The following is a 24,168-nucleotide window of genomic DNA, read 5'->3' as shown; positions in this document are numbered from 1 at the left end:
TGGGCCCTGATCTGTGTTGTTAATCAGAGTTCCAGTCTGTTCTATTCTATTTAGTTCTATTCATTTTTTGTTCTGTTCCACTGTAATCAGCAGTGTTTTTGGTTGTATTTTGTTCTGTTGTCATGTCTTTTCTATTCATCAGCATTCTATTATATACTGTTTGTTCTATGTTCTGATGCAGTCTAGTTTATTCTGTTCTATTTTGTATATTTTGTATATCTGTTTAGCTGTAATACATAATATTCTATTCTATTTTATTTGACTCTGTTCTTTTCTAGTCTACTCTGTTCTATTCAATTAATCCACTTTATATTATATTATAGTCTATTCTGTTCTATTCTACTCTACTCTACTGTAATCAACTCACTTCTATTCCATGAATCTGTATTCTGTTCTATCCTTTTCGTTCTGCTGTAATCTACTCTGTTCCACTCCATTAATTCACATTGTATTCTATTACAGTCTAGTCTGTTCTATTGTACTGTAATCTACACACTTATTTTCTGCTGTAGTCGTCTCTGTTCTGTTCCATTAATCAGTATTCTATTCTATTCTATAATACTGTAATCTACACAGTTCTATTCTACTGTAGGATTCTCTGTTCTGTTCCATTAATCAGTATTCTATTCTATTCTATTCTATAATACTGTAATCTACACAGTTCTATTCTACTGTAGGATTCTCTGTTCTGTTCCATTAATCAGTATTCTATTCTATTCTATTCTATTCTATAATACTGTAATCTACACAGTTCTATTCTACTGTATGATTCTCTGTTCTGTTCCATTAATTAGTATTCTATTCTATTCTATTCTATTCTATAATACTGTAATCTACACAGTTCTATTCTACTGTATGATTCTCTGTTCTGTTCCATTAATCAGTATTCTATTCTATTCTATTCTATAATACTGTAATCTACACAGTTCTATTCTACTGTAGGATTCTCTGTTCTGTTCCATTAATCAGTATTCTATTCTATTCTATTCTATTCTATAATACTGTAATCTACACAGTTCTATTCTACTGTATGATTCTCTGTTCTGTTCCATTAATTAGTATTCTATTCTATTCTATTCTATTCTATAATACTGTAATCTACACAGTTCTATTCTACTGTATGATTCTCTGTTCTGTTCCATTAATTAGTATTCTATTCTATTCTATTCTATTCTATAATACTGTAATCTACACAGTTCTATTCTACTGTATGATTCTCTGTTCTGTTCCATTAATTAGTATTCTATTCTATTCTATTCTATTCTATTCTACTGCAATCTACTCAGCAATGTTCCATTAATCAGTATTCTATTCTATTCTACTGTAATCAGCTCAGTTCTACTCTACTCTACTAGTATTTTCTGTTCTGTTTCATGAATCAGTATTCTATTCTATTCTATTGTACAGCTACTACTATCTATTATCTACTAATATCTACTTTGTCCTCTTCCATTGATCAATATTTTTTAATATTCTAATTTATTCTGTTGCTCCTGGCAGTTCTGATGTTTATGTTTAGAGACACATTTAAATCTTTTGACACTGATTGGCTCTGTTTCATTACTGTTACATTTACGCTCTATAATATTTCTTTCTTTTCCATTATACTTTGTTCTGATGCTGTATTGTACTCTAGTCTAGTAGAGTGTATCTCATTTTGTTCTATTCTATTCTGTTGTAATCAGCTATGTTCTATCCACTCTTTTTATTCAATTAATTCCACTGTATTCTATTGCATTTTACTGTATTACAATTTCAATCTTCTTTCATTCTTCTTTCATTCTTCTTTCATTCTTCTCATGTTTCCTGTTGCTTTTTGATCTGTTGTACTCTAACATCAAAACTCTCTTTTTCACTCAGCTTTAGTTGCTTTTGTTCTATTACACTGTATTCTATTCTACTGTATTCTATTGTGTTTTGTTTTATTACCCTTCACTCTTTTATACTTTCTTTCTTATTCTTAGTCTTCTTTTCATCTAATGTACTGTGCATTAAAATTAGTCTCACACACACACACACACACACACACACACACACACACACACACACACACACACAGCACCATGACTTGCAGTTTTACTCCCTGCTCTTTATGTTTCAGTAACAGGTGGATGAATAGTCTCAGCTTGTTGCTGATATGATGACTGTATTCAGAGCAAACCTGAGAGAGGGGGAGGGAAGGAGAGGGCCGAGAGACTCATAAAGAAAAGAAGAAATAGATAGATAAGGAGGAAGAGAGAGGGGGGGGTATTCTGATATTCACTACACTCAGACAGTGACACAGACAGTGTGTAATTCCACTCTGTCAGAGAGAGCTGAGCAGACTGCACCAAAACACACACACACACACACACACACACACACACATTTACACACTTCTCTCTCTCTCTGCTCCCTGCAGTAGGAGGTAGGTAAAGCCACTGGCCTTTGCGTCCGGTGCAGCAGTAGATAAGCTCTGCTGTATTTAGATGCTGGACGCCTCTCTCTGCAGCGCCGGGGGTCTCTCCATTCACCTTCTCACTGGCTATGAGGAATAATTAGCACAGAAATTCAGTTCTGCACTATTGTTTTCAATTCTGATTAATTCCACTATTGTAGTGTATCTGCACAGCGGTATCTGCTCACATGTCCATCTTATTCTGTTTTACTCTACTCTATTCTACTCTGTTCTATTCTATTGTTTTGTGTTCTGTTCTATTTTTTGTACTCTATGCTGTTCTATTCTTCTTTGTTCTACTCTATTTGATTCTGCTTTGTTGTATTCTATTCGATTCTATTATACTGTGATATTCTGTTGTATTATATGTTTTTCTACTCTGTTCTATTATAATCTATTCTGCTTTGTTCTGTTCTATTCTGTTCGATTCTATTCTAATTCCTTCTGTTCTATTCTATTCTGCTTTGTTCTATTCTGTTCTATTTTATTCTACTCTACTCTGTTCTATTCTGCCTCTATCTTTTCTATTCCAGTGTACTTTGCTTTGCTCTATTATATTCTATTTTAATCCCTTCTGGCCTATTCTATTCTACTTTGTTCTGTTTTATTATTTTATTTTATTATATTATATTCTACTTTGCAGTGTTCATTTCTATTCTGCTTTGTTTTTTTTCTATCTTTATTCTATTTTACTCTATTTTATCCTTTCTGTTCTAGTATATTTTGCTTTGTTCTATTATATTCTTTCTAATCCCTTCTGTTCTATTCTATTCTTTTTTGCAGTTTTCTTTTCTATTCTGCTTTGTTCTATTCTGTTCTAATCCTTTCTATTTAGTATAGTCTGCTTTGTTTTTCTTTCTATTCTATTCTATTCTGTTCTATTCTAATATTTTCTGTTCTGCTTTGTTCTGTTTAATCTTTTCCTTTTTTGCTGTTCTATTCTATTTCAGTTGAACTCTTTTGTAACTGTTTCTCTAGCTTCTATTCGTTTGGTTTGTCACATTGTCACGTCCACTCAAGATAATGATTTATCCAACATTTTTAGAAATATCAGTGAACAGTAGCTTTAGGCTTTGTTGTTGGAGGTCTAAAGGACTTGTCTCTCCACTCAGATGAAACGGTAGATGAAGCAGAATTTACCCAGCAAATAATGAATTAATTGATTAGCTATGTTTGAAGCAGCTCTTCTAGCGATATATTTGGAGCCGCCTTGGCTGATAGACTAAAAATTCTCAGCCCCAAAAGGTGAAACGGAGCCATTTATGAAATGATGGTGGGCTAATTAGATCTCAGTGCCAGGCACCGTGAGTGATTAGCCGAAATAAACAAACATTTTCGTTCATTAGTCGTGGCGGAAGAGTTAGAGTTTCAGAAGCCAAAACACAGAGAGATAAATAAAGGGAGGTGTGTGTGTGTGTATGTGTGTGTGTGTGTGTGTGTGTGTGTGTGTGTATAAATGTAGCTCAGAGCACCAGCCAGTTACACTCAGTACAGGGCCAAGGGCCCCTCTGTTTCAGCATCAGTGTGGATGTGAAACCTTCCATATTATTTTTGTTGAGTTCTCTGAATTGATATTTTATCTGTGTATTAAAATGTATCAAATATTAAAATTATTTTTTTTATAGTATTAAAGTATCTTCTGTTCTCTTCTGAAGTCCGAACTGAAACGATCAAACCTGCTTCTTATGTTCTTTCATATCCTCTACTGAATATTACACAGCTTTTGCAGATGTTTCGTAACAGTTTTATAACAGTGGTGCTGCAGTGGTCAGCTGGCTGTTGTGTGGACTGCCATTAAAATAATGGCTACATCTGTTTTGGCCCCTTGCTGTTCATACCTGTCATTTTCACTGTGACCAATCCAGAAACGATTAATATGATTCATAACCTGCCTGAAATACTAACCATTTCTCATTTTTCGAGGTTAAATGTTTTATTTGTTGTTGTTTTTTTTGTGCATGTGACACAGATAACCATTAAAATAACCAGCAGGTTCTGTGTTGCTTTGATGAATATAACATCACAATTTCATCAAAGTCCTTTTCATAACAATGCCGATTTATTTATTTATTTATTTATTTATTTATTTTGCTGCCTTTGACCTACTTTATTTTGTTGCTGGGCAGTGTGAACGTAATCGAAATGTCTAATTTCAGCAGAGTTTGGTGTCAATGTCATTTCAAGGAGCATAGAGCTTTGGTATCGTCAGTCAAATTGGCAGAGATGCAGTAATTTTCTATATAATAAACATCCTTTGCCATCTGCTCAAAAACAGTGAACATGCCTTTACTGAGACGTGTGCTTACCACAACCAGTAAGAGTTGAGGAGAAGGACAAACTTTTTTAACTTTCAATGGAAGTCAGTGTAAAAAGCTTTTCTTCCAGGTTATTTGAGAGCATTTCTATTGGTCCTTTCATCAGAAAATGTTGATATAATATACAGTGCAATTTTCAGATTCACATTTTGTCAAAAAGTGAAAAAAAGCAACAAAATATATATTTTTCTGTGACCGCTGTGATCCCATATATTACTAAGTAACCAGCTGTGAATTCTGCTGTACAGTGAATTTGCTACTACAGGCCTCTTGTCCACTGCAGGGCCCAACAGTTCTAAGCACAGAGAAAAATCTCTTCAGTGGCTTTTCCATACAGACAGGGTTCGGCAAAGAATGCTTATAAACCAGGCTGAGCCCAGCTTTCTCAGCATGGATAGCTAACTGTACTTGGGGCCACAAAACCGTTCGGTGGGAGGGCTTAGTGGCGTACATTGGCTCCACATTGAGTCACTTTTGTCGAGTCTTTATTTTTCCAGTAAGGACAATTGTGGAGACTGTCTCTAATAAGTATAACAATATTTTCTTCTTTTTAGCCTCTTCAAGTACGTTATTTCATATTAATATATTAATATTATTGGTGTGGCGACAAGTACACATAGCACTGTAGCTTAATGCAGTTTAGCTTACTTGAGTTGCCTACAGGCCTCGTTCAACATCGCTATAGGTAAACGACTACGTTTATGATTTTGTGACTGTATATAGTCTTTTATGCCAGGGACACGACAATGGCAACACGTTAGCATAGTGCTAACTGCATGCCGAAGTTGTCACACACTTCCATCAAACGCCAATGATTCCAACATTATTTCGCAACTACATCTATGAAAAGGCCTCCTGGACAGATGAATTTACAGTTTCAACATTAGCCTTGTAGTTGTAGTGCAAGACTAAAGTTCCTGTTTCATATTAAGCAACACAGCAACTGTGACGGTAACTGCAGCGAAGCGGTATGGCACGGCCTTTGGCGAATTTGGCCCTGCAGTGGAAAAAAGGCCAGATAGTACAGCCACAAGAACAAGAAATCTGACAGAGTTGATCTCAGCCCTGTGTTTCTGATCAGAAACCAGTCAGTCCATTCCCTCTCTTCCTACAGTTTGTCCTTAGTGGTGTCAGATGGAGACCTCTTACTTTTGCCTTTTCTGTTTTTGCCTTTTTCCCTCATTTCCACAGCAGGTAGATGTGGAAAAATGGGTATGTCTGCATTTTACTAACACCACCAACATCATCCAACCCTGTTCACCCTCCACAGTCCATCTTTCAGACAATATTCTGCACCACTAGTAATTTGTAATCCAGTACAGACTCTCAAACTGTAACCAGTAACTCACTGCTCATTACTCACATACTTCAGCACCAGTAGGAAAACACAAAAGAAGACCCATCAGGCCTTTTAGTTCTTTACATAATGGCACACATCCAGTCAGAATACAGCTCATTTAGATGACCCGTCACTCTCCCGTGCCTTTGTTTTGAACACAACGCCAGTTCTGCTGATTACAGCGATGAACAGCTGATGCCAGTGTTTCAGTCTAGACCATTAGAGGTGAGTCAGAGCCGAGACCTGGGCACACTCATAACTCATAACTCATCAACCATAACATTAATACCACCTGCCTAATATGGAATAGGTCCCCCCTAGTGCCACCACAACAGATCTGACCATTCGAGGCATGGACTCCACAAGACCTCTGAAGGTGTCCTGTGGTATCTGGCACCAAGACTAACGTTAGCAGCAGATCTTGTAAGACTTGTAAGTTCTGAGTTCGGGCCTTCCTGGATTTCATCAGTGAGCCTTAGGTGCCCATGACTCTGTCGCTGGTTTATCAATTGTCCTTTCTTGGACCACTTTTGGTAGGTACTGATCACTGCAAGACCTGCCTGATGTTTTGGAGATGTTCTGACCCAGTCGTCCAGACATCACAATTTGGCTTTTGTCAAAGTGGCTCAGACTCTTACGCTTGACCATTTTTCCTTTCACGTCACCTTCAAGAACTGACCTCTCTGCTCACTTGCTGCCTAATATATCCGGCCTTCAACATATGCCACTGTGGATGAAAATAATCAGTGTTACTTTACCTGTCACTGGTGCTAATGTTATGGATGATTGGTGTATGACGTAAATGAATCAGTTAATCAATGAAAGTTTTAAGTTCAGAGATGTGGCCAATTTAAGGAGCGTAGAAGTCACAGTCCCACATTACCTCCCACCAAATGCCTGCCCTCTGTCTGTGGTGTTAACGTTACGGCTGACCGGTGTAACCTAACTTAGTATTGATTGGCTACCCTTTACTATGCCCTGAAAGCAGTCTATGATGAAATACTCCTTATACATGTGTGTGAGTGCTGTAGACTCCATCAGTGGATAAATGTAGAAATGCAGTGTAACCCCTGAAATCCCTGTAGTTACTGAGTAATACACCTAAGTGTGTAATAACCCTTGGATTGTTAAGGGGTTACATCAGATGTGTTTTCTGCATAGTTTACATACATGGACCCATATTAAATCAGTTATGCCCTTTAACCCCTTAACGCAGCAAGGCTTATCACACACTAAGGTGTATTATTAAGTAACTACAGGGACATCTGTACAAACTTGGGGGGGGGGGGGCTTTTCTTTGGTAATAGAAGTCACTTTTGGCCCTAGGCTGTTTATGGGGTTAATCTGTATTGTGACACTGTTGCAAGAAAAATAAATTACATTACAATAGCAGGTTACTATATATCGCTGTACTCCCAATACTGTCAACTATACACAAACACACAAACACACACACACACACACACACCCTTCCACTGCGCCAGAATATTGTCTGAAAATGAAACAGCTAATTCCATCCATACACTCTTGTTGTCATTATTTAGTATTTTTGGGTTTACACTGAACCCCTGACATTGCTCTGTGTGTAAGCGTGTGTGTGTCTGTGTGTGTGTGACTGTATTTCACTGAATGTGAAAAAGCAAGCAACTCACACATGCTACACTAATTTTGGGGCTTCCAGCATCTATTCCAGTGACCCTCTGTGGAGTTATCTGTGCAGGTTCTGACTTACCTCTGCTTTTAACTCCGGACTCCTGTCTTTTGACCTTCAATGGTCCCAATACCAATCCACAGTGATTTGAGCAATGAGTCTGTCTGCAATGTTAACTAGAATCTCGTACTGTGCCATTGTCTCTGTTATTGTGCTCATATCTGATGTCTTGGAAAGGTGGCGTCCTTTACCCCTCAACAGTCTATTATCAGCATTAAAATCTGCAAAAATCACTCCTTTAGTAATACAGTCTCTAATACACTGTATGTCCAAATGTTTGTGGACACCTCTTTGTGTATATGCGCTCAGCTTTGCTATATTAAGTTGCACACATAAACAGCTGTGGAGAAGTGGAGCTGTGTTCTCTGGAATAATGGTGCTCCATTCAGTATGTTTGAGATTAGTTGGGGAGTTGGGGATGAGGTGGAGTGGTGATCATCCAACATTCTGACCTCATGACAAGGCTCTTGTTCCTGAATGCAATCAAATCCTCACAGCAATGCTCCTACAATCTTCAATCTAGAAAAAAGATTTCCCTGGAAAGAATGAATAAGAAGGTGTCTCAATACTTTTGTCTATATAGTGTACTCTCCATAGAATGATCAATGTGATAATGGTGACTTCTGAGGGGTAAATCATGTTGAATGTTGACGCTCTTTTATAGTGAATTGCTGACCCTGCTGTGTTGATGGCCACATCTGCATGACTCCTCTGATCAACAGTGCAGCACAGTGGGCTTCTGTTTTCCTCATCTGAGAACTTTATCTGTGTGCTTTTGTGCTGTGTTTCCCAGTTTGCTATACACACACACACACACTCATACACTTCTACCATGAACCTCTGGTATCAAACCATCAAAACCAATAAGGTCACTTTTTGGTTTAGACAACGTCATATCATTTTCCACACATGAAGCTCTAGGCTGGATACAGTACTGTACAAAAGTCAGGCACCACTCTTCTTTTATTCATTTCCTGTCATATCTGCCATTACGTTTCTCAGGAGACATGTCTGAGGAGATTAGTTAGGTAATCCACTTACTTAAGGAAGGAGAACGTCAGAGAAAAGGAACCTCCTAACAAATGTGCAAGACCTGGTAGTCCACCAAACTGTCCTCCATCAGATTAACAGCACTTAAAACTTTTATCTATGAGACTAAAGGAAGACTGAGCTCTAGTCTCGCTTCATTTCTCAAACCATCCACAGGTTTCTGTCCATTTTTTCACTGGGAGAACTAAAATCTCAAATCTGTGGTTCTGAATGGACATGGAGATGATCAAGATCTTATTGAAGAGGAACATTTAATCAAAACAAACAAAGAAACTACAGATTTTTTCAGAACGAAGGACTGACCTCATCATCATTGGATGTGTTTATGATGATTTGAGTGCTAAGAAGCCAAAAATGCTCTGATCTTCTTTTTGGCATTTTCACACTAAGGTTTCTTCTGGGCCCAGCTCCGCTTGCTCCATGAGTTTGGTATGTGTGGTCAAGTGTGGAAGCTGTTTTCGAGCCCAGGAGTGGTCCAAAGCATCGATCTTTGGTCATCCTGACATGGGTGGCCTGGGGGGGTTCTTTTCCAGCTGACTGTAACATGGTCAGCTGCATGTGTGGAAGCTATCCGGTTGCGGCGTCACTTGTGGAGTTGTCACGTGACTGCTTCGACTTATCGCCTACTAGGCTAAAGACCTTCTCCTACCAGGACAGCTTCTCCTAATGACCCACGGTTCACATTGAATTCCTCTGTGAAACCAGTGATAATGAGTCCTCCCCCAAACAAGCCCAAAATCAGTCCTGGGTGTGGACAAGTTTGAAAACGTCCTTAGACTGAACTTTGGAAGTGTGGAAAAACCTCCCTGCAGATTTTCTGTAGAAATCCTGAATGCAAGTCTCATGAGAAGAGCGTTCTGATGAGGATTCTGGATCATTTTCTGCATTTTCTGCTAATTGATGGCCGTTTTGACTGGATACTAAATAAATGAAGGGTCTCTGACTTTTACACAGTACTCATGCTATAATTTTTAGATCCTCAAGCCAGAAAACGACACCATTATATTCTAATCAGTAACTAATATCGGCATAATCAATACTCATTGGCTGTGTGCCAGGGGAGGCTGGAGTATTAGCTTTAATGTTGAGCACTAGAGTAGTAGGCCATTTTCTTATGGATTTCTCATGATTGAAATGCAAAATAAGAGCTAAACCGGACACCATGATTTTCCTAAGAATCCATCATTTTTCTCTTATTAACAATATTCTTTTTTTTTTCCCATGCCACACAGAAATTCATGATGAAGGTAAGATGCATGTGTGTGTGTGTGTGTGTGTGTGTGTGTGTGTGTTTGTATGTGTGTGATCATTGCTTCTCCTCTGATCTTCATAGTTATTGCTATGAAAGGTTCATTTTTCCCCTCATGTTTTATGTCACTAACATCACACAGCTAAAACCAGTTACTAACACCTGATTGGTCAAAAGAACACAGGCAGGATGTGTTCAGTTTGTGCCTTTCTCTGAAGAGTCTGACGCAGAAGTGTTTAGAGTCCGATACAGAAGTGTTTAGAGTCTGATACAGAAGTGTTTAGAGTCCGATACAGAAGTGTTTAGAGTCTGACACCAGAGTGTTAAGAGTCTGACACCGAAGGGTTAGAGTCTGACACCGAAGGGTTAGAGTCTGACACCAGAGTGTTAAGAGTCCGATACAGAAGGGTTAGAGTCTGACACCAGAGTGTTAAGAGTCTGACACCAGAGAGTTTAGAGTCCGATACAGAAGTGTTTAGAGTCTGACACCAGAGTGTTAAGAGTCCGATACAGAAGGGTTAGAGTCTGACACCAGAGTGTTAAGAGTCTGACACCAGAGAGTTTAGAGTCCGATACAGAAGTGTTTAGAGTCTGACACCAGAGTGTTTAGAGTCCGATACAGAAGGGTTAGAGTCTGACACCAGAGTGTTAAGAGTCTGACACCAGAGAGTTTAGAGTCCGATACAGAAGTGTTTAGAGTCTGACACCAGAGTGTTTAGAGTCTGACACCAGTGTTTAGAGTCTGATACAGAAGTGTTTAGAGTCTGATACAGAAGGGTTAGAGTCTGACACCAGAGTGTTAAGAGTCTGACACCGAAGGGTTAAGAGTCTGACACCGAAGGGTTAAGAGTCTGACACCAGAGTGTTAAGAGTCTGACACCAGAGTGTTCAGAGTCTGACGCAGAAGTGTTTAGAGTCTGACACCAGAGTGATTAGAGTCCGATACAGAAGTGTTTACAGTCTGACACCAGAGTGTTCAGAGTCTGACACCAGTGTTTAGAGTCCGATACAGAAGTGTTTAGAGTCTGACACCAGAGTGTTTAGAGTCTGACACCAGAGTGTTTAGAGTCTGACACAGAAGGGTTAGAGTCTGACACCGAAGGGTTAAGAGTCTGACACCAGAGTGTTAAGAGTCTGACACCAGAGTGTTAAGAGTCTGACACCAGAGTGTTCAGAGTCTGACGCAGAAGTGTTTAGAGTCTGACACCAGAGTGATTAGAGTCTGATACAGAAGTGTTTACAGTCTGACACCAGAGTGTTTAGAGTCCGATACAGAAGGGTTAGAGTCTGACACCAGAGTGTTAAGAGTCTGACACCAGAGAGTTTAGAGTCCGATACAGAAGTGTTTAGAGTCTGACACCAGAGTGTTTAGAGTCTGACACCAGTGTTTAGAGTCTGATACAGAAGTGTTTAGAGTCTGATACAGAAGGGTTAGAGTCTGACACCAGAGTGTTAAGAGTCTGACACCGAAGGGTTAAGAGTCTGACACCGAAGGGTTAAGAGTCTGACACCAGAGTGTTAAGAGTCTGACACCAGAGTGTTCAGAGTCTGACGCAGAAGTGTTTAGAGTCTGACACCAGAGTGATTAGAGTCCGATACAGAAGTGTTTACAGTCTGACACCAGAGTGTTCAGAGTCTGACACCAGTGTTTAGAGTCCGATACAGAAGTGTTTAGAGTCTGACACCAGAGTGTTTAGAGTCTGACACCAGAGTGTTTAGAGTCTGATACAGAAGGGTTAGAGTCTGACACCGAAGGGTTAAGAGTCTGACACCAGAGTGTTAAGAGTCTGACACCAGAGTGTTCAGAGTCTGACGCAGAAGTGTTTAGAGTCTGACACCAGAGTGATTAGAGTCCGATACAGAAGTGTTTACAGTCTGACACCAGAGTGTTCAGAGTCTGACACCGAAGGGTTAGAGTCTGACACCGAAGGGTTAGAGTCTGACACCGAAGGGTTAAGAGTCTGACACCAGAGTGATTAGAGTCCGATACAGAAGTGTTTACAGTCTGACACCAGAGTGTTTAGAGTCTGACACCAGAGTGTTTAGAGTCTGACACCAGAGTGTTCAGAGTCTGACGCAGAAGTGTTTAGAGTCTGACACCAGAGTGTTTAGAAATCATGAGCTTTTTACTTTCCAATTTCCACATCTGATTAAAACTTTTGCACAGTCCTGTAGGCATGATAAACCTACAGCCATCAGCCGAAACATCAACACCAGTGACTGGTGAAGTGAAAAATATTGGCATCTGTCCAGGGGTGGAACTGATTTATCAGTTCTTGAAGGTGATGTTATAGGAGCAGGAAACATGGGCAAACATATGAATCTGAGGTCCTTTGACGAGGGCCAAATTGTGATGGCTGGGCCAGAACATCTCAGTAAAAGACATCAGGCAGGTCTTGTGGGGGTTTTCTGGTATGCAGTGGTCAGTACCTACCGGAAGTGCTCAAAAAAAACGACAGCTGGGGAACCAACGACAGGGTCATGGGCACCAAAGGCTCATTGATGCAATCCATGGAGACTCCACCTCACATCTTACAGGACTTACAGAATCTGCTGCTAACGTGCCGGATACTACAGAAAGCCTTCAGAGGTCCTGAATCTGTTGTGACAGCACAATAGTGGTTGTAATTAGTTCTGGCTAATCAGTGTATACCAGAATACATCCACGACCGTAAGACACTGCTGGAATTTGGTCATTCAGACTTCAGCACCATCTGAGAAGCTGCGGAGCCTCTGCAGCACGACAGGCGGATGCAAGAGGAACCCAGCAAAGCCTTGACGACAAAGTGTGGACTAAGTTAGCTCAGACTGCAGCTGTCTAGACAGCGGGCGGTGATCGATGGTCTGCTGACTGATGTTTTTTTATTTTCACTTGAATGTGTCTCAAAAAGGCATCATGCCTGAGTCAGCCACTCAGCTAAGCAGCGTTTTGCACTGTTAGTACATTATAGGATGGTTTCTTGGACACGGTTTAAAGCCTAGTCATGGAGCACATTTTCTTATTAATGTTTCTGGATGAAGCTCCATCCCTCCAGAGAACACAGCTCTACTGCTCCACAGCCCTTTGTTAGGGGTGCTTTATATCCCTTTAGCCAATGCTTGACATAGGGCATGATTACCTTAAACTCATGATCGGCTGCCTCAGAGCATCCCGTTCTATTGGCAGTGCTTTTCTATGGCGACAATGGCAAGCTATTAATACTCAAATGGATATCTGTAATAACATGCAATGGGTGCATTGTAAAGAAGATGATTACACCAATTAGTAGGAGTGTCCAGGAGGATACTTTTGGATGAATAGTGTATATAGCGCTGCTGTCCAATGGAAAAATGTATCAAATTTTTTTGGCCGATTTTCGTTTTCTCCGTTGTTTGAAACCTGTAGCTGCTTTGTATACTGTGTTAATACTTCTGGATGAATAGACCAATAGAAGTGCTCTAAATTACTTGGAATAAACTTTTTTTCATTGATTACAAATTATTTTATATTCCATTCAAGGTTAAGAACATTTTTCCTTGCATTTGTTCTATTTTTTGGGAATTTTCTTAGGCGTCATGATCTCTCGCCACCAATTATGGTTGTTTTTGGTGTTGATGAAGATGGATTCACTGTGTCTTAGCAACTAGAAGGACGTGGATTTTAGAAGGACAATTTAACTGCATTCTATTCCACAGAGTCCCTGAGCAGTATCCTTATATTCCCAATGCACAAAGCCCCGGAATGCGGGTAAAGGGAACTGCAGCAGATTAAATAGGTTCCTTATGAACGCTCTGCATCATCATCATCATCAGATACGAATCTGAACATGCTCTTCAGTTGACGTGCAATGCCTGATGGGTGAACTTTCCAACAGCTTCAACAACCATCATTCACTGCTCCCTTCCAACTGAAGGTTTTTACTTTAAATGGCTGAATTCCTTGTGTAGCCCACTTTGCAGGAGACCACTAGGGTGATTGGAATACACCTTATATACCCCTTCATCAGTGGTGGAGCTCCAAAAACTGCTTGAACGTCCGCGGAGCTGTGAGAAACTCTCTGCATTTAAATCCTAACTTGAAATGATCTTTCCAGGGGTGCTTACCTTGGATGTGCCTGATCTGTAGCTCATGGCCTCATTTATTATTGGCAGACCTCAACAGGATGTGGATCCATGTGGCCTTCCAATCAGGTAAAAACAAGGAAAATGAACAGGAAAGAGGTTTCTTTCTATGATTGGAACTCCGGCCTCCTCACATTTTTCCAAAATGAAAGTACTCTGCGTCCTTTGCATTTAAAGACATTCTGACCATTTGTACGTTGCTACACAGCTCAACCAACACAGTTAAATTACCCCCAAAATCTTGTGCCTAATGTGTATAGCTTAGACATGCAAAAATTGAGCATTTTTGGATCGCTCATTTGCATTGCACTTCCTGTATAATGACCTTAACTAAACGTCAACACTTTATATATTGTCCTTGTCATGCAAAAATCTTGTATCTCCATTTTTGCTTTTTTCCACTTTTCTGCATTATGTGTATCTGGCAGTTGTTCTTTACGTTGTGTCAGTATGTCATGATGAATGGACCAATAGAAATGCTCCAAAATGACTTTGTCCAAAATATTTTCACATTGACTTCCATTAAAGTAAGAAAGGTCTCTGAAAAGTTACCATTTCAGATATACAAGGTTATACCGATCAAGGTTTCTGCATGACAGTCAATGATACTACGTATTGTCGATGTCTAATGAAAAACATATATCTCCAAAATGGTGACGTTACAGGAGAAGGCAAAAATGGTCTTAATTTAGAGCAATTCTATTGGTCCATTCATCTAGAATTGTTTACACAGTGTACAGAGCATCCATCAGGGTTCAAACCATGGACAATACTAAAACTGGCAAAAATGGAGATACATGGGTTTCATTGGACAGCATCGATATGTTATATAGAACCCTGCCAAGTCAGAGAACCAATTGAATGCCTATATGTGAAACCTCTAGAAATGGTTAAATATAGTAACAAAGATCCCTTTTTCTGTGCTGTATAGAACCTTTTTTGCTTAGAGTGTGGGAGGCTACCGACTTGTACACTCCAGTGCTTTCCACCAGCATACCGCCCACTAAGACTTCAGGCTGTCAGTGTGGCTATTAACAGTATCACTGTTACATGATATGGATGCTCCTTCCTTTCAGACTGAACAAGACATCGTCAGAATCATTACTGACATTTGGTAAACACGATGTCCAGCCTTTTTCATGGCAGATTGTCCAGCACAAGTCACAGACTGATCTCGTCTTTAGCCTGTTCATTTGATAGAAGGCCCAAATCAGAAAGTATCCCCCTTCCTTGTGATTTGCCTTGGTAGCATCTGTGAAAACAGATTTAAATGTGGTCAAGTGTTGATAAATATAACAGCACAGTGCAGCAGTGCAGTAATGCTGCAAACGTAGTTTTTTGGGGAGAATAACATGCTAGTTTGGTCACTTAACTGGTTATTAAATAGCCAGAGGAGAGAGGTAAGACATCATTGGTAACTGCTGTACATTATTGGTAAATATGGAACCACATATGTTTTATACTCCAATGCACATATACACGGTATGTCCAAAATGATCTCTACTAAAAAGTGAATTCCCAATCAGTTGCACATATAGATTTTCAAATCTCTATGGAAAAGTATTGCCATTAAAATGGGGCGATCTGCAGCAGCCTCACCTGAACTGAAGGGGTATAAAACCCTTAGCATTGGGCAGTGGAGGAATGACACTGTGGTCTCCAGATTCACAAATGTTGCCATATTCATTCCGCTGGACCTTCCAGACTGGTGTCTTTATACTATAATCACTTGAGACACATTCACTGCCCTGATTGTAAGATTATTAGCACCGGCTGCCTGGACCACTGTTGAATCAGGTCGGATATTTTCTTTTAATTGACATTACTTTGTAGAAATCTGTTTTCCCTTTGATTTCTCTGATTCCCTTTAAAAAAGCTAAATTATAAAAGCATTGAAAGAGAAAAACAAGGGGAATACTTTTTATAGGCACCGTATGGCTGCTTCAGTCCACACACTGGACATAATGCTTAATTGAATCAAAACCTGGCTTTTCTTTCAGATCACTGTGGAGGAGGGGCGGTGTATGTATGTGTGTGTGTGTGTGTGTGTGTGTGTGTGTGTATATGTGTGTGTGTTATAGCCCGAGGGAATCTTTTGTCCTTTTCCTAACCCTGTGTGTATTGTGTGCTTTAGACAGCGCAGGGCGGGGGTCATCGCACTCTTCTCTACGGCCACGCTGTCTTACTCAGGCACTCCTACAGTGGAATGGTGAGTGACGTGTGTATGCGTTTGTCACTGTACAGCTTGTAAAGGAAATCATGCCATGGCGCCATCCTCCTTTTGGACTGCCAGCACACATGGCTGTGGCATCACCATGGATCAAACCTCATGATCTCCTGATGTCACTCTCCAAAATGGAATTGCTTTAGATGGTTCTTTCAGCGACAGCCATAGAAGAACCTCTTTTGCTTCTATATACAACCATGTTTGAAATAGACGACCCTTTTGACAGTCTAAAGAACCTTCACTTAATGTAAAGGTTCTTTAATAATTGAAAGGTTCTTCACAGTCACACTTCTTGGTTCTTTATGGACATAGAAATTGTTACTCTATGGCAGAGGTCATTAATAGGTGGACCGCTTACCAGGTCCGGACCCAGATACCAGGTTCTATCCTGACCTGGACCTGTAACCTGGACCTGCCAATGCCGACCAGCATCATGTGGGAAAGGGGGAGAGAATTATCTACTCACCCTAAAAGAGCAAGACCAATTGTGCCCTCTCTGGCTCCGGGTGCTGATGGCATACTTGACCCTGGGATTCGAACAAGTGATCCTTGGGTCAGAGTGCTGGACCACGCAGAGTCAGAGGAAAGTTCATTCACATGCAGTGTTTAAAAAAAGAGGAAAGTGGAGCGCCAGAACTGAGATTTCAGTCAGGAATGGACAGACTGGTCCAGGTTTATACTTCCCATGGGCAGTTCTAAACTAGTATGTCTTATATGTGTTGAGACCATGGCAATTATTAAAAGCTTTATTTTTAGATGGACACTTTAAGCATGGTTTTACTTTAAAGTTTTAATAAAATTAGAAAATAACATTTATTTAGAGTATTTTTTATTAATAATTTGTCCAGTTCAGTGTAAAAACTGACAATAAATATTTGTGAAATGTACCAAAAATGATAATTGTACTCGTATTATTTGATTTTACATTCAATTATCAACGACATAAAATGTTGATATACCTACTAGGCTTCCTCAAAGTACAGGATATAGCACTGAATCATAGGACCTTATTCAATTTTAATGAAATCTATAGCATTACTCAAAGAACCGTTTGCATCCCTACACTATCCCTTCTGCTCTGGCCTAGATATTTTTAGAAGGTGGACTCTCTCTCAACCTAGCAGTGGCACTGATGTGTGTAGAAACCCCAGCAACACCACTGTGTCTGATATACTCATGCAAGCGGCAGACACACTACCACGTCAGTGTCACAACCGTGCTGCGAATGGTCTACCACCAGAATAACACCTGGTCAAATACTTTCTGGAGCTGATCTGACCCCTCTGGTTGAAATGTATGTGTGGTGTTTGTTGGTCTGGTGTAAGTTCCTTTTCTTAATTCTGCTTTCTGCAGTACCTCTGCTGTCTGTCCACCTCTCGCTCTTCGACAGACAAACTAGCGTTTGACGTGGGGCTTCAAGAAGACACCACAGGTAGGACAGAACTTGCCTCTATCAGTTTTTAAACATTGTCAGAAGAGCCACCAAACCCTAACTGCACGTACTGCATGTATGTGTATGTGTGTTTGTAGGCGAAGCCTGTTGGTGGACCATACACCCTGCTTCCAAGCAGAGGTCAGAAGGTGAGAAGGTGCGTGTAGGTGATGACCTCATCCTCGTCAGTGTGTCCTCTGAGCGCTACCTGGTGAGTCTCTGGAGGGGAATCAGTTACTTAATTTCTTGTTGCAGATGTTGCAGTTGTTGTACGTGTCTTTGTGGTGATACCAGCAAATACTATAATGAGAAATGAGGGAAATAGACACAAAATAGCAAGACATGATGGACTAAGAACATAGATTAATGCTGAACACACTTACACTACCCTCACATACTCATTAGATTGTCCAATTTTCCAGTTGTTAAATCCTAATTATGGATCCAGACTTCCAGACTCATGGACTTTTCTGCCTGCATCCAAAAAAAAACCATCTGCTTTCCTTGTTTTTGCAGGATCTGGTGACCATATAGAGCCCATGTTCCTATTACTAATATTGTAAGGAAAAGTCTAAGAAAAAAAAAAGGCAATCTACCAAAGGGTTCCCAATCCCAGTATTAGGAACCCTACGTAACCTCAGATCCCTTATTCTATGCTCCAAACTCCAGACTCATGGACTTCTCTTCATCCAAATGAAGTTTACCCTATCTGGTGGCCATATAGACTCAACGCTAGTCAGCTCTGCCTCTATATTTAAAGACACCAGGCATATCGCAAAGGGAGCATCATTCAGCTATTAGACTATAACCAGTCTGTCTCTGGAACTGCTTATGCACTAATCCCAGTCCCTGTGTTTTCCTGCTCCAGCACACCTGATTCTGCTCACTGGCTAATTATCAAGAAGGCCTTAATGAGCTGAGTCAGGTGTGCTGGAGTGTTTGTTTGGTTCTCCAGGGCTGGGAAAGAAGCTGTGTGGTGATGAGGTGTCGAATGCAGAGAGAAAAAATAGCTGAAAAGGGCTGATTTTTGAGTTACTGTAACCACTGTGTCCTGATTACTCATTCAAATTACATGGAACATGGAAATTTCATTAGCTTAGTTTTGCTAACTCTCGTCCTCCCTTATCCCAACTTCCCTCTATTGCTTTTTTCACATTTCCCTTTTCCCCATCTCTCTCTCCAGCACTTGTCATATGGAAATGGCAGTTTGCACGTGGATGCAGCCTTTCAGCAAACCCTGTGGAGCGTAGCACCAATCTGCTCTGGGAGTGAGGTCGCTCAGGGTGAGAAAGATAGAGTGTGTGTGTGTGAGTGTGTGTGTGTGTGAGAGAGAGAGAGAGAGAAAGAGAGGGATGGCATGTGTTTCTGTCATATTCTGCCACATATTAAGACATTACCCAAAGAGAGTCAAAGTCCCCTTTGTTTTTCAGGGTTCCTAATTGGTGGAGATGTCCTGCGGTTGTTGCATGGTCACATGGATGAGTGTCTGACTGTTCCATCAGGAGAGCATGGCGAAGAACAGCGCAGGTCAGTACAGTGGCCTAGAACCATAATGTCCATGATCAGTGGTCCTTAAGACTTGATTTTTTTCGGTGGGTATTTTTAGTGAAATCAAAAATGAGATCTTCAGTGGTCTTTAAAGAGAACCTAAGAAGCTACCTTTAGCATTTCTTTGGGCTGCTAACTGTCAATATTGTCACACTTATCCGTTCAAAAAAACCTTAAGGTCAACCTTAAAGCCATATGGCACCCTACAACAGCAAACCTAAGAGTTGAAAGTGAATCGGAACCTTAAGGTCAACCTTAAAGTCATATGGCACCCTGCTACAGCAAACCTAAGGGTCGGAAGTGGATCGGAACCTTAAGGTCAACCTTAAAGCCATATGGCACCCTGCTACAGCAAACCTAAGGGTCGGAAGTGGATCGGAACCTTAAGGTCAACCTTAAAGCCATATGGCACCCTGCTACAGCAAACCTAAGGATCGGAAATGGATCGGAACCTTAAGGTCAACCTTAAAGCCATATGGCACCCTGCTACCTTAAGGTTCCGATGCACTTCCGATCCTTAGGTTTGCTGTAGCAGGGTGCCATATGGCTTCCTCTAGGCTCGATACCCGATCCATTTAAAAATGCCTGGATCGTCCCTCGATCCCGAGTCACTGGATCAGATCAGGTTTTCAGTAGGTTGCCTCAATGAACTTCAATGTGAAGTGTGCTGTTGGTCTCCTGAGGGAGCACAAAAATGATGCTCGGGTTTCTTGGTCTCATCACTGTTCTGTTGTACTGCCGCAGTGGCTGTAATGTGATCATAATCGTAATCCTTATGTAGCTCAGCCATGAGGCCTTCAGTGAGTATTCACAGTGATCGCAGGAGCGGTAGCTCGCTTTGAGATGAATGTGTAAAGCAAATGAGAGCAAGGGGCTTCAGTGGGTCTCTTAAACAAGCTCAACTGTGAGGTTTTTTGTGGGTCTCCTTCACAAACACAAACCGTGACACTTATCACCTGATACTCAGAGTCCTGCATAAGTTTGTTTAGATCAAGACGGTGCTCTCTCAAAGTGCTGTGTTGTGGGACCTTCAGTTTTGGTCAGGTTAGTCTGCCTTGAATGTGCTTGCTCATATGAAAGTGAGCTTATCCGTCAGTGAAGGCCCTCAGAAACCCCCTTTGCTTCTTTAAAAAAGGGTGCCTTGATGCAGAATGTACGCATGAGTCTTCAGGGCATTTCCATGAATCAGTATGATCTACAGCACAGGTCAAATACACATCCATAACTACTGTTTGTTCCAGTCCAAGACATTCTTCTACTTCTGCACCTTCTTTCTCTACTTCTGCATCTTCCTCTGTCCTGCGTCTTCTTCCTCTACCTCTGCATCTTCCTCTGTGCTGCGTCTTCCTCTACTTCTGCACCTTTTTCCTCTACCTCTGCATCTTCCTCTGTGCTGCGTCTTCCTCTACTTCTGCACCTTTTTCCTCTACCTCTGCATCTTCCTCTGTGCTACGTCTTCCTCTACTTCTGCACCTTCTTCCTCTACCTCTGCATCTTCCTCTGTCCTGCGTCTTCTTCCTCTACCGCTGCATCTTCCTCTGTCCTGCGTCTTCTTCCTCTACTTCTGCACCTTTTCCCTCTACCTCTGCATCTTCCTTTGTTCTGCATCATCTTCCTTTGTTCTGCATCATCTTCCTCTGATTATGCTTCTTCCTCTGTCCTGCATCTTCTTCCTCTACTTCTGCATCTTCCTCTGTTCTGTATCATCTTCCTCTGTTCTGCATCATCTTCCTCTGATTCTGCTTCTTCCTCTGATTCTGCATCATCTTCCTCTGATTCTGCATCATCTTCCTCTGTTCTGCATCATCTTCCTTTGTTCTGCATCATCTTCCTCTGATTCTGCATCTTCCTCTGTTCTGCGTCTTCCTCTACTTCTGCATCTATTTCTATAACCATATTCCAAACAAGGAGGCAGGCTGGGGATACAAACCACAGCATCTTGCTCTGTCTTTGACTAAGATTGATTAAGCAAATAACTCGACTACTTGACAGTTTTCTAGCTCCTCATGCATGCTGGGACTGTATTAGCTAATGGAAACTAGTGCTGCTGGGTGTGAGGTGAATGTTTAACCCACTACATATGTGGTAGCTGAGCAGAAGGTGATGTGGTAGTGAAATGAACATCTACAGCTTGATGGCTCTGAGGAACCTTCAGCCTTCATCATCATCATCATCTTCTTCTTCTCCTTCTTCAGCTTCTTCTGCTCATTCTTCTACATCTTTTTTTTCTTCTTCTTCTTCTTCTTCTGTTGCTTCTTCTGCTTCTTTTTAGAATCAGAATCAGATTTATTGACCAAGTATGTTCACACACACAAGGAATTTGATCCAGCTGTTAGTGACTCTCTAGTGTTAACAATATAGAGATATTCTACATGTAATTTACAGACACTACACAATACACAACATACAGAGAACAATAGTATACACAGTATACAGAGACTTTACGAGGACATTTCTATACAGTGTGCTTTACAGTGTTATTCACAGAATAGCAGTATGCAACACTATACAGATTAAATATGGTTTAAGCACAGCAGTGTACACATGAAATGAGTTATGGTGCAGTAATGCAGTAACTGTAGAATAAGTAGTAAGAGTAGATAAGAGCGCTGCTTCTTCTGCATCTTCCTCTACTTCTGCCTCTTCTTCCTCTACTTCTGCGTCTTCCTCTGTTTTGCGTCTTCCTCTGTTTTGCGTCTTCCTCTACTTCTGCGTCTTCTTCCTCTACTTCTGCGTCTTATTCCTCTGATTCTGCGTCTTCATCTACTTCTGCATCTTCTTCCTCTGATTCTGCATCTTCTTCCTCTGATTCTGCATCTTCCTCAACTTCTGCATCTTCCTCTACTTCTGCATCTTCCTCTACTTCTGCCTCTTCCTCTGATTCTGCCTCTTCCTCTGATTCTGCATCTTCCTCTGATTCTGCATCTTCTTCCTCTACTTCTGCATCTTCCTCTGTTCTTCTTCTTCCTCTGATTCTGCATCTTCTTCCTCTACTTCTGCGCCTTCCTCTGATTCTGCGCCTTCCTCTGATTCTACATCTTCCTCTAATTCTACATCTTCCTCTGATTCTGCATCTTCTTCCTCTGTTCTGCATCTTCCTCTGTTCTGCATCTTCTTCCTCTGCTTCGGTGTCTTCCTCTGCTTCTTCTTCTTTATTAATATTGCAAATATTGTTGCTTCTCTTTGTGTATATGGGTATCATGGCATGCGTGCACACATGCGTGGGGCTATTTATGACTCTGTTCTGCAAATATCATTGATCCTCCATTGTTTATAGTGGCATAGATTCAGTAGCACAGGGTGAACAAACACAGTCTGAATAAGCAAATTGTGTGCGGGAGATAGTGAGAGTAAAGTTGGTTAACTAAGTTGGGGGACCTCTGGATTAGCCATCGTTGGTTGCGTTGTTTTGTCAGCACTTATCAGAACTCCAATTGTTGCTAATCTGCATTAGAACTAAAGGAATTTCATTATATACATAATATGGGCATAAGTATTGGGACTAATGTGAGCGATGACAACAGCATGAATTCAGTCCCATTGCCAAAAGTGGATATAATCAGCACCTAGCCATGTAGTCTGACAGTGTTAAGAGTGTAGTGTTAACCTCTACTTCTTTCAAAATAACCACCTCTACTGTTCTAGGCTTTACTCTAGATACTAGAACATGGGATGAGCATTACAGTTAGGTCAGGTGCTGATGCTGGTCCATCCCTTCATAGTATGCAGCTCCACTGCTCCACAGAGCTTCATACCCCTCTAATATCATGAGTTTTGTTCCTACTGAAATCAGAACTTGCTCTGCAACATGTTTTCCTTGTGTGTATATGACCGCAACTCTGAGCAATCCAGGTCGGGGTCACCTTGAAACACACTCACATCCGTGTACCTTTTAATGAAAAGCAAAAAACAAACCTGTCCTGTCCTTTCTGTCTTATTAAGTAGGCCGCAGGTATCTGCTCCATAGCCGCTGTACAGGATCTCCTCTCCAGTCTTTGACAGAATCAGTGCTGCTTGGATTTTCCCCGTGCAGTTACACTCTTCACCAGCTATAATAATTACAGGCCCACCTGGCCTCTATGGGCCTTCAGAACACAGAGCTGACCCCAATATCTCTCTTCACTCACCACAGCAGCTACTTTTAGCCCAACACAAAGCCACTTTAATTACTGTACAGGAAGATAAGCGGCCCTAGCATCTGCTCTACAAGGACCTGTATGGAGTTTTAGTAAGAAGCTTAGAATTTGAAGATCAGGAGTCAAGAAGAACTTTTTGTCCTGGCATCTCTCTTCAGTATGCAGTGGAATGAGGTGACGTTATCTTAATGAGGCATACAAAACATGACCAGTGTTTATTGGACCATGAAGAACAAGTCCTACTGCAGCTGGATTGCAATAGATGCAGTCTATAGTTTTTTTAAAGGGCTAAAAATGATCATTATTATATAATATTTATTTGAATTAGAGATTCATATTAGACAAAAAACTCAACCGATTCCAATTTACATTCTTATTATAAATAAGAATTATAAATGACAGCATACAGAAACATTTTTGTTCAACTTTTCATCCATACTATCAAATATTATGTATTATATTAAATATATAGAAGAGTCTGTTTGAAACATTTGTAGCTGCACAGACACTTAAGGCTTAAATTTGATCTAAAGCATGTAATAAACATCAAGCTGAAGATCCCCGCTCATCATCTGTTGTTTTTAAAGATGCAACCGATAAAAACTAGAGTTAAGATAAGATAA

At 40.6% G+C, this 24,168-nt stretch overlaps 1 protein-coding gene across 23 annotated transcripts in view; it reads left to right on the top strand.

Annotated features, from left to right (window-relative positions):
- Positions 1-24,168, top strand: part of ryr2a (ryanodine receptor 2a (cardiac)) — a 256,694-nt gene that overhangs the window by 94,927 nt on the left and 137,599 nt on the right. For 13 of the 23 annotated variants that reach the window (XM_072666816.1, XM_072666830.1, XM_072666815.1 and 10 more), the window contains exons 4-10: positions 5,944-5,964; positions 10,085-10,099; positions 16,337-16,411; positions 17,783-17,861; positions 17,960-18,072; positions 19,045-19,144; positions 19,292-19,388. In XM_072666816.1, coding sequence (XP_072522917.1) covers positions 5,944-5,964; positions 10,085-10,099; positions 16,337-16,411; positions 17,783-17,861; positions 17,960-18,072; positions 19,045-19,144; positions 19,292-19,388 — 500 coding nt within the window. The remainder of the gene's footprint in view (positions 1-5,943; positions 5,965-10,084; positions 10,100-16,336; positions 16,412-17,782; positions 17,862-17,959; positions 18,073-19,044; positions 19,145-19,291; positions 19,389-24,168) is intronic. The other 10 variants (XM_072666833.1, XM_072666821.1, XM_072666832.1 and 7 more) reach the window with 2 other exon arrangements.

This window comes from Salminus brasiliensis, chromosome 22 (genome assembly GCF_030463535.1).
Source record: "Salminus brasiliensis chromosome 22, fSalBra1.hap2, whole genome shotgun sequence".
In the NCBI taxonomy this organism is placed as follows: Eukaryota; Metazoa; Chordata; class Actinopteri; order Characiformes; family Bryconidae; genus Salminus; species Salminus brasiliensis.
This window is presented reverse-complemented; position numbering and strand designations above follow the sequence as displayed.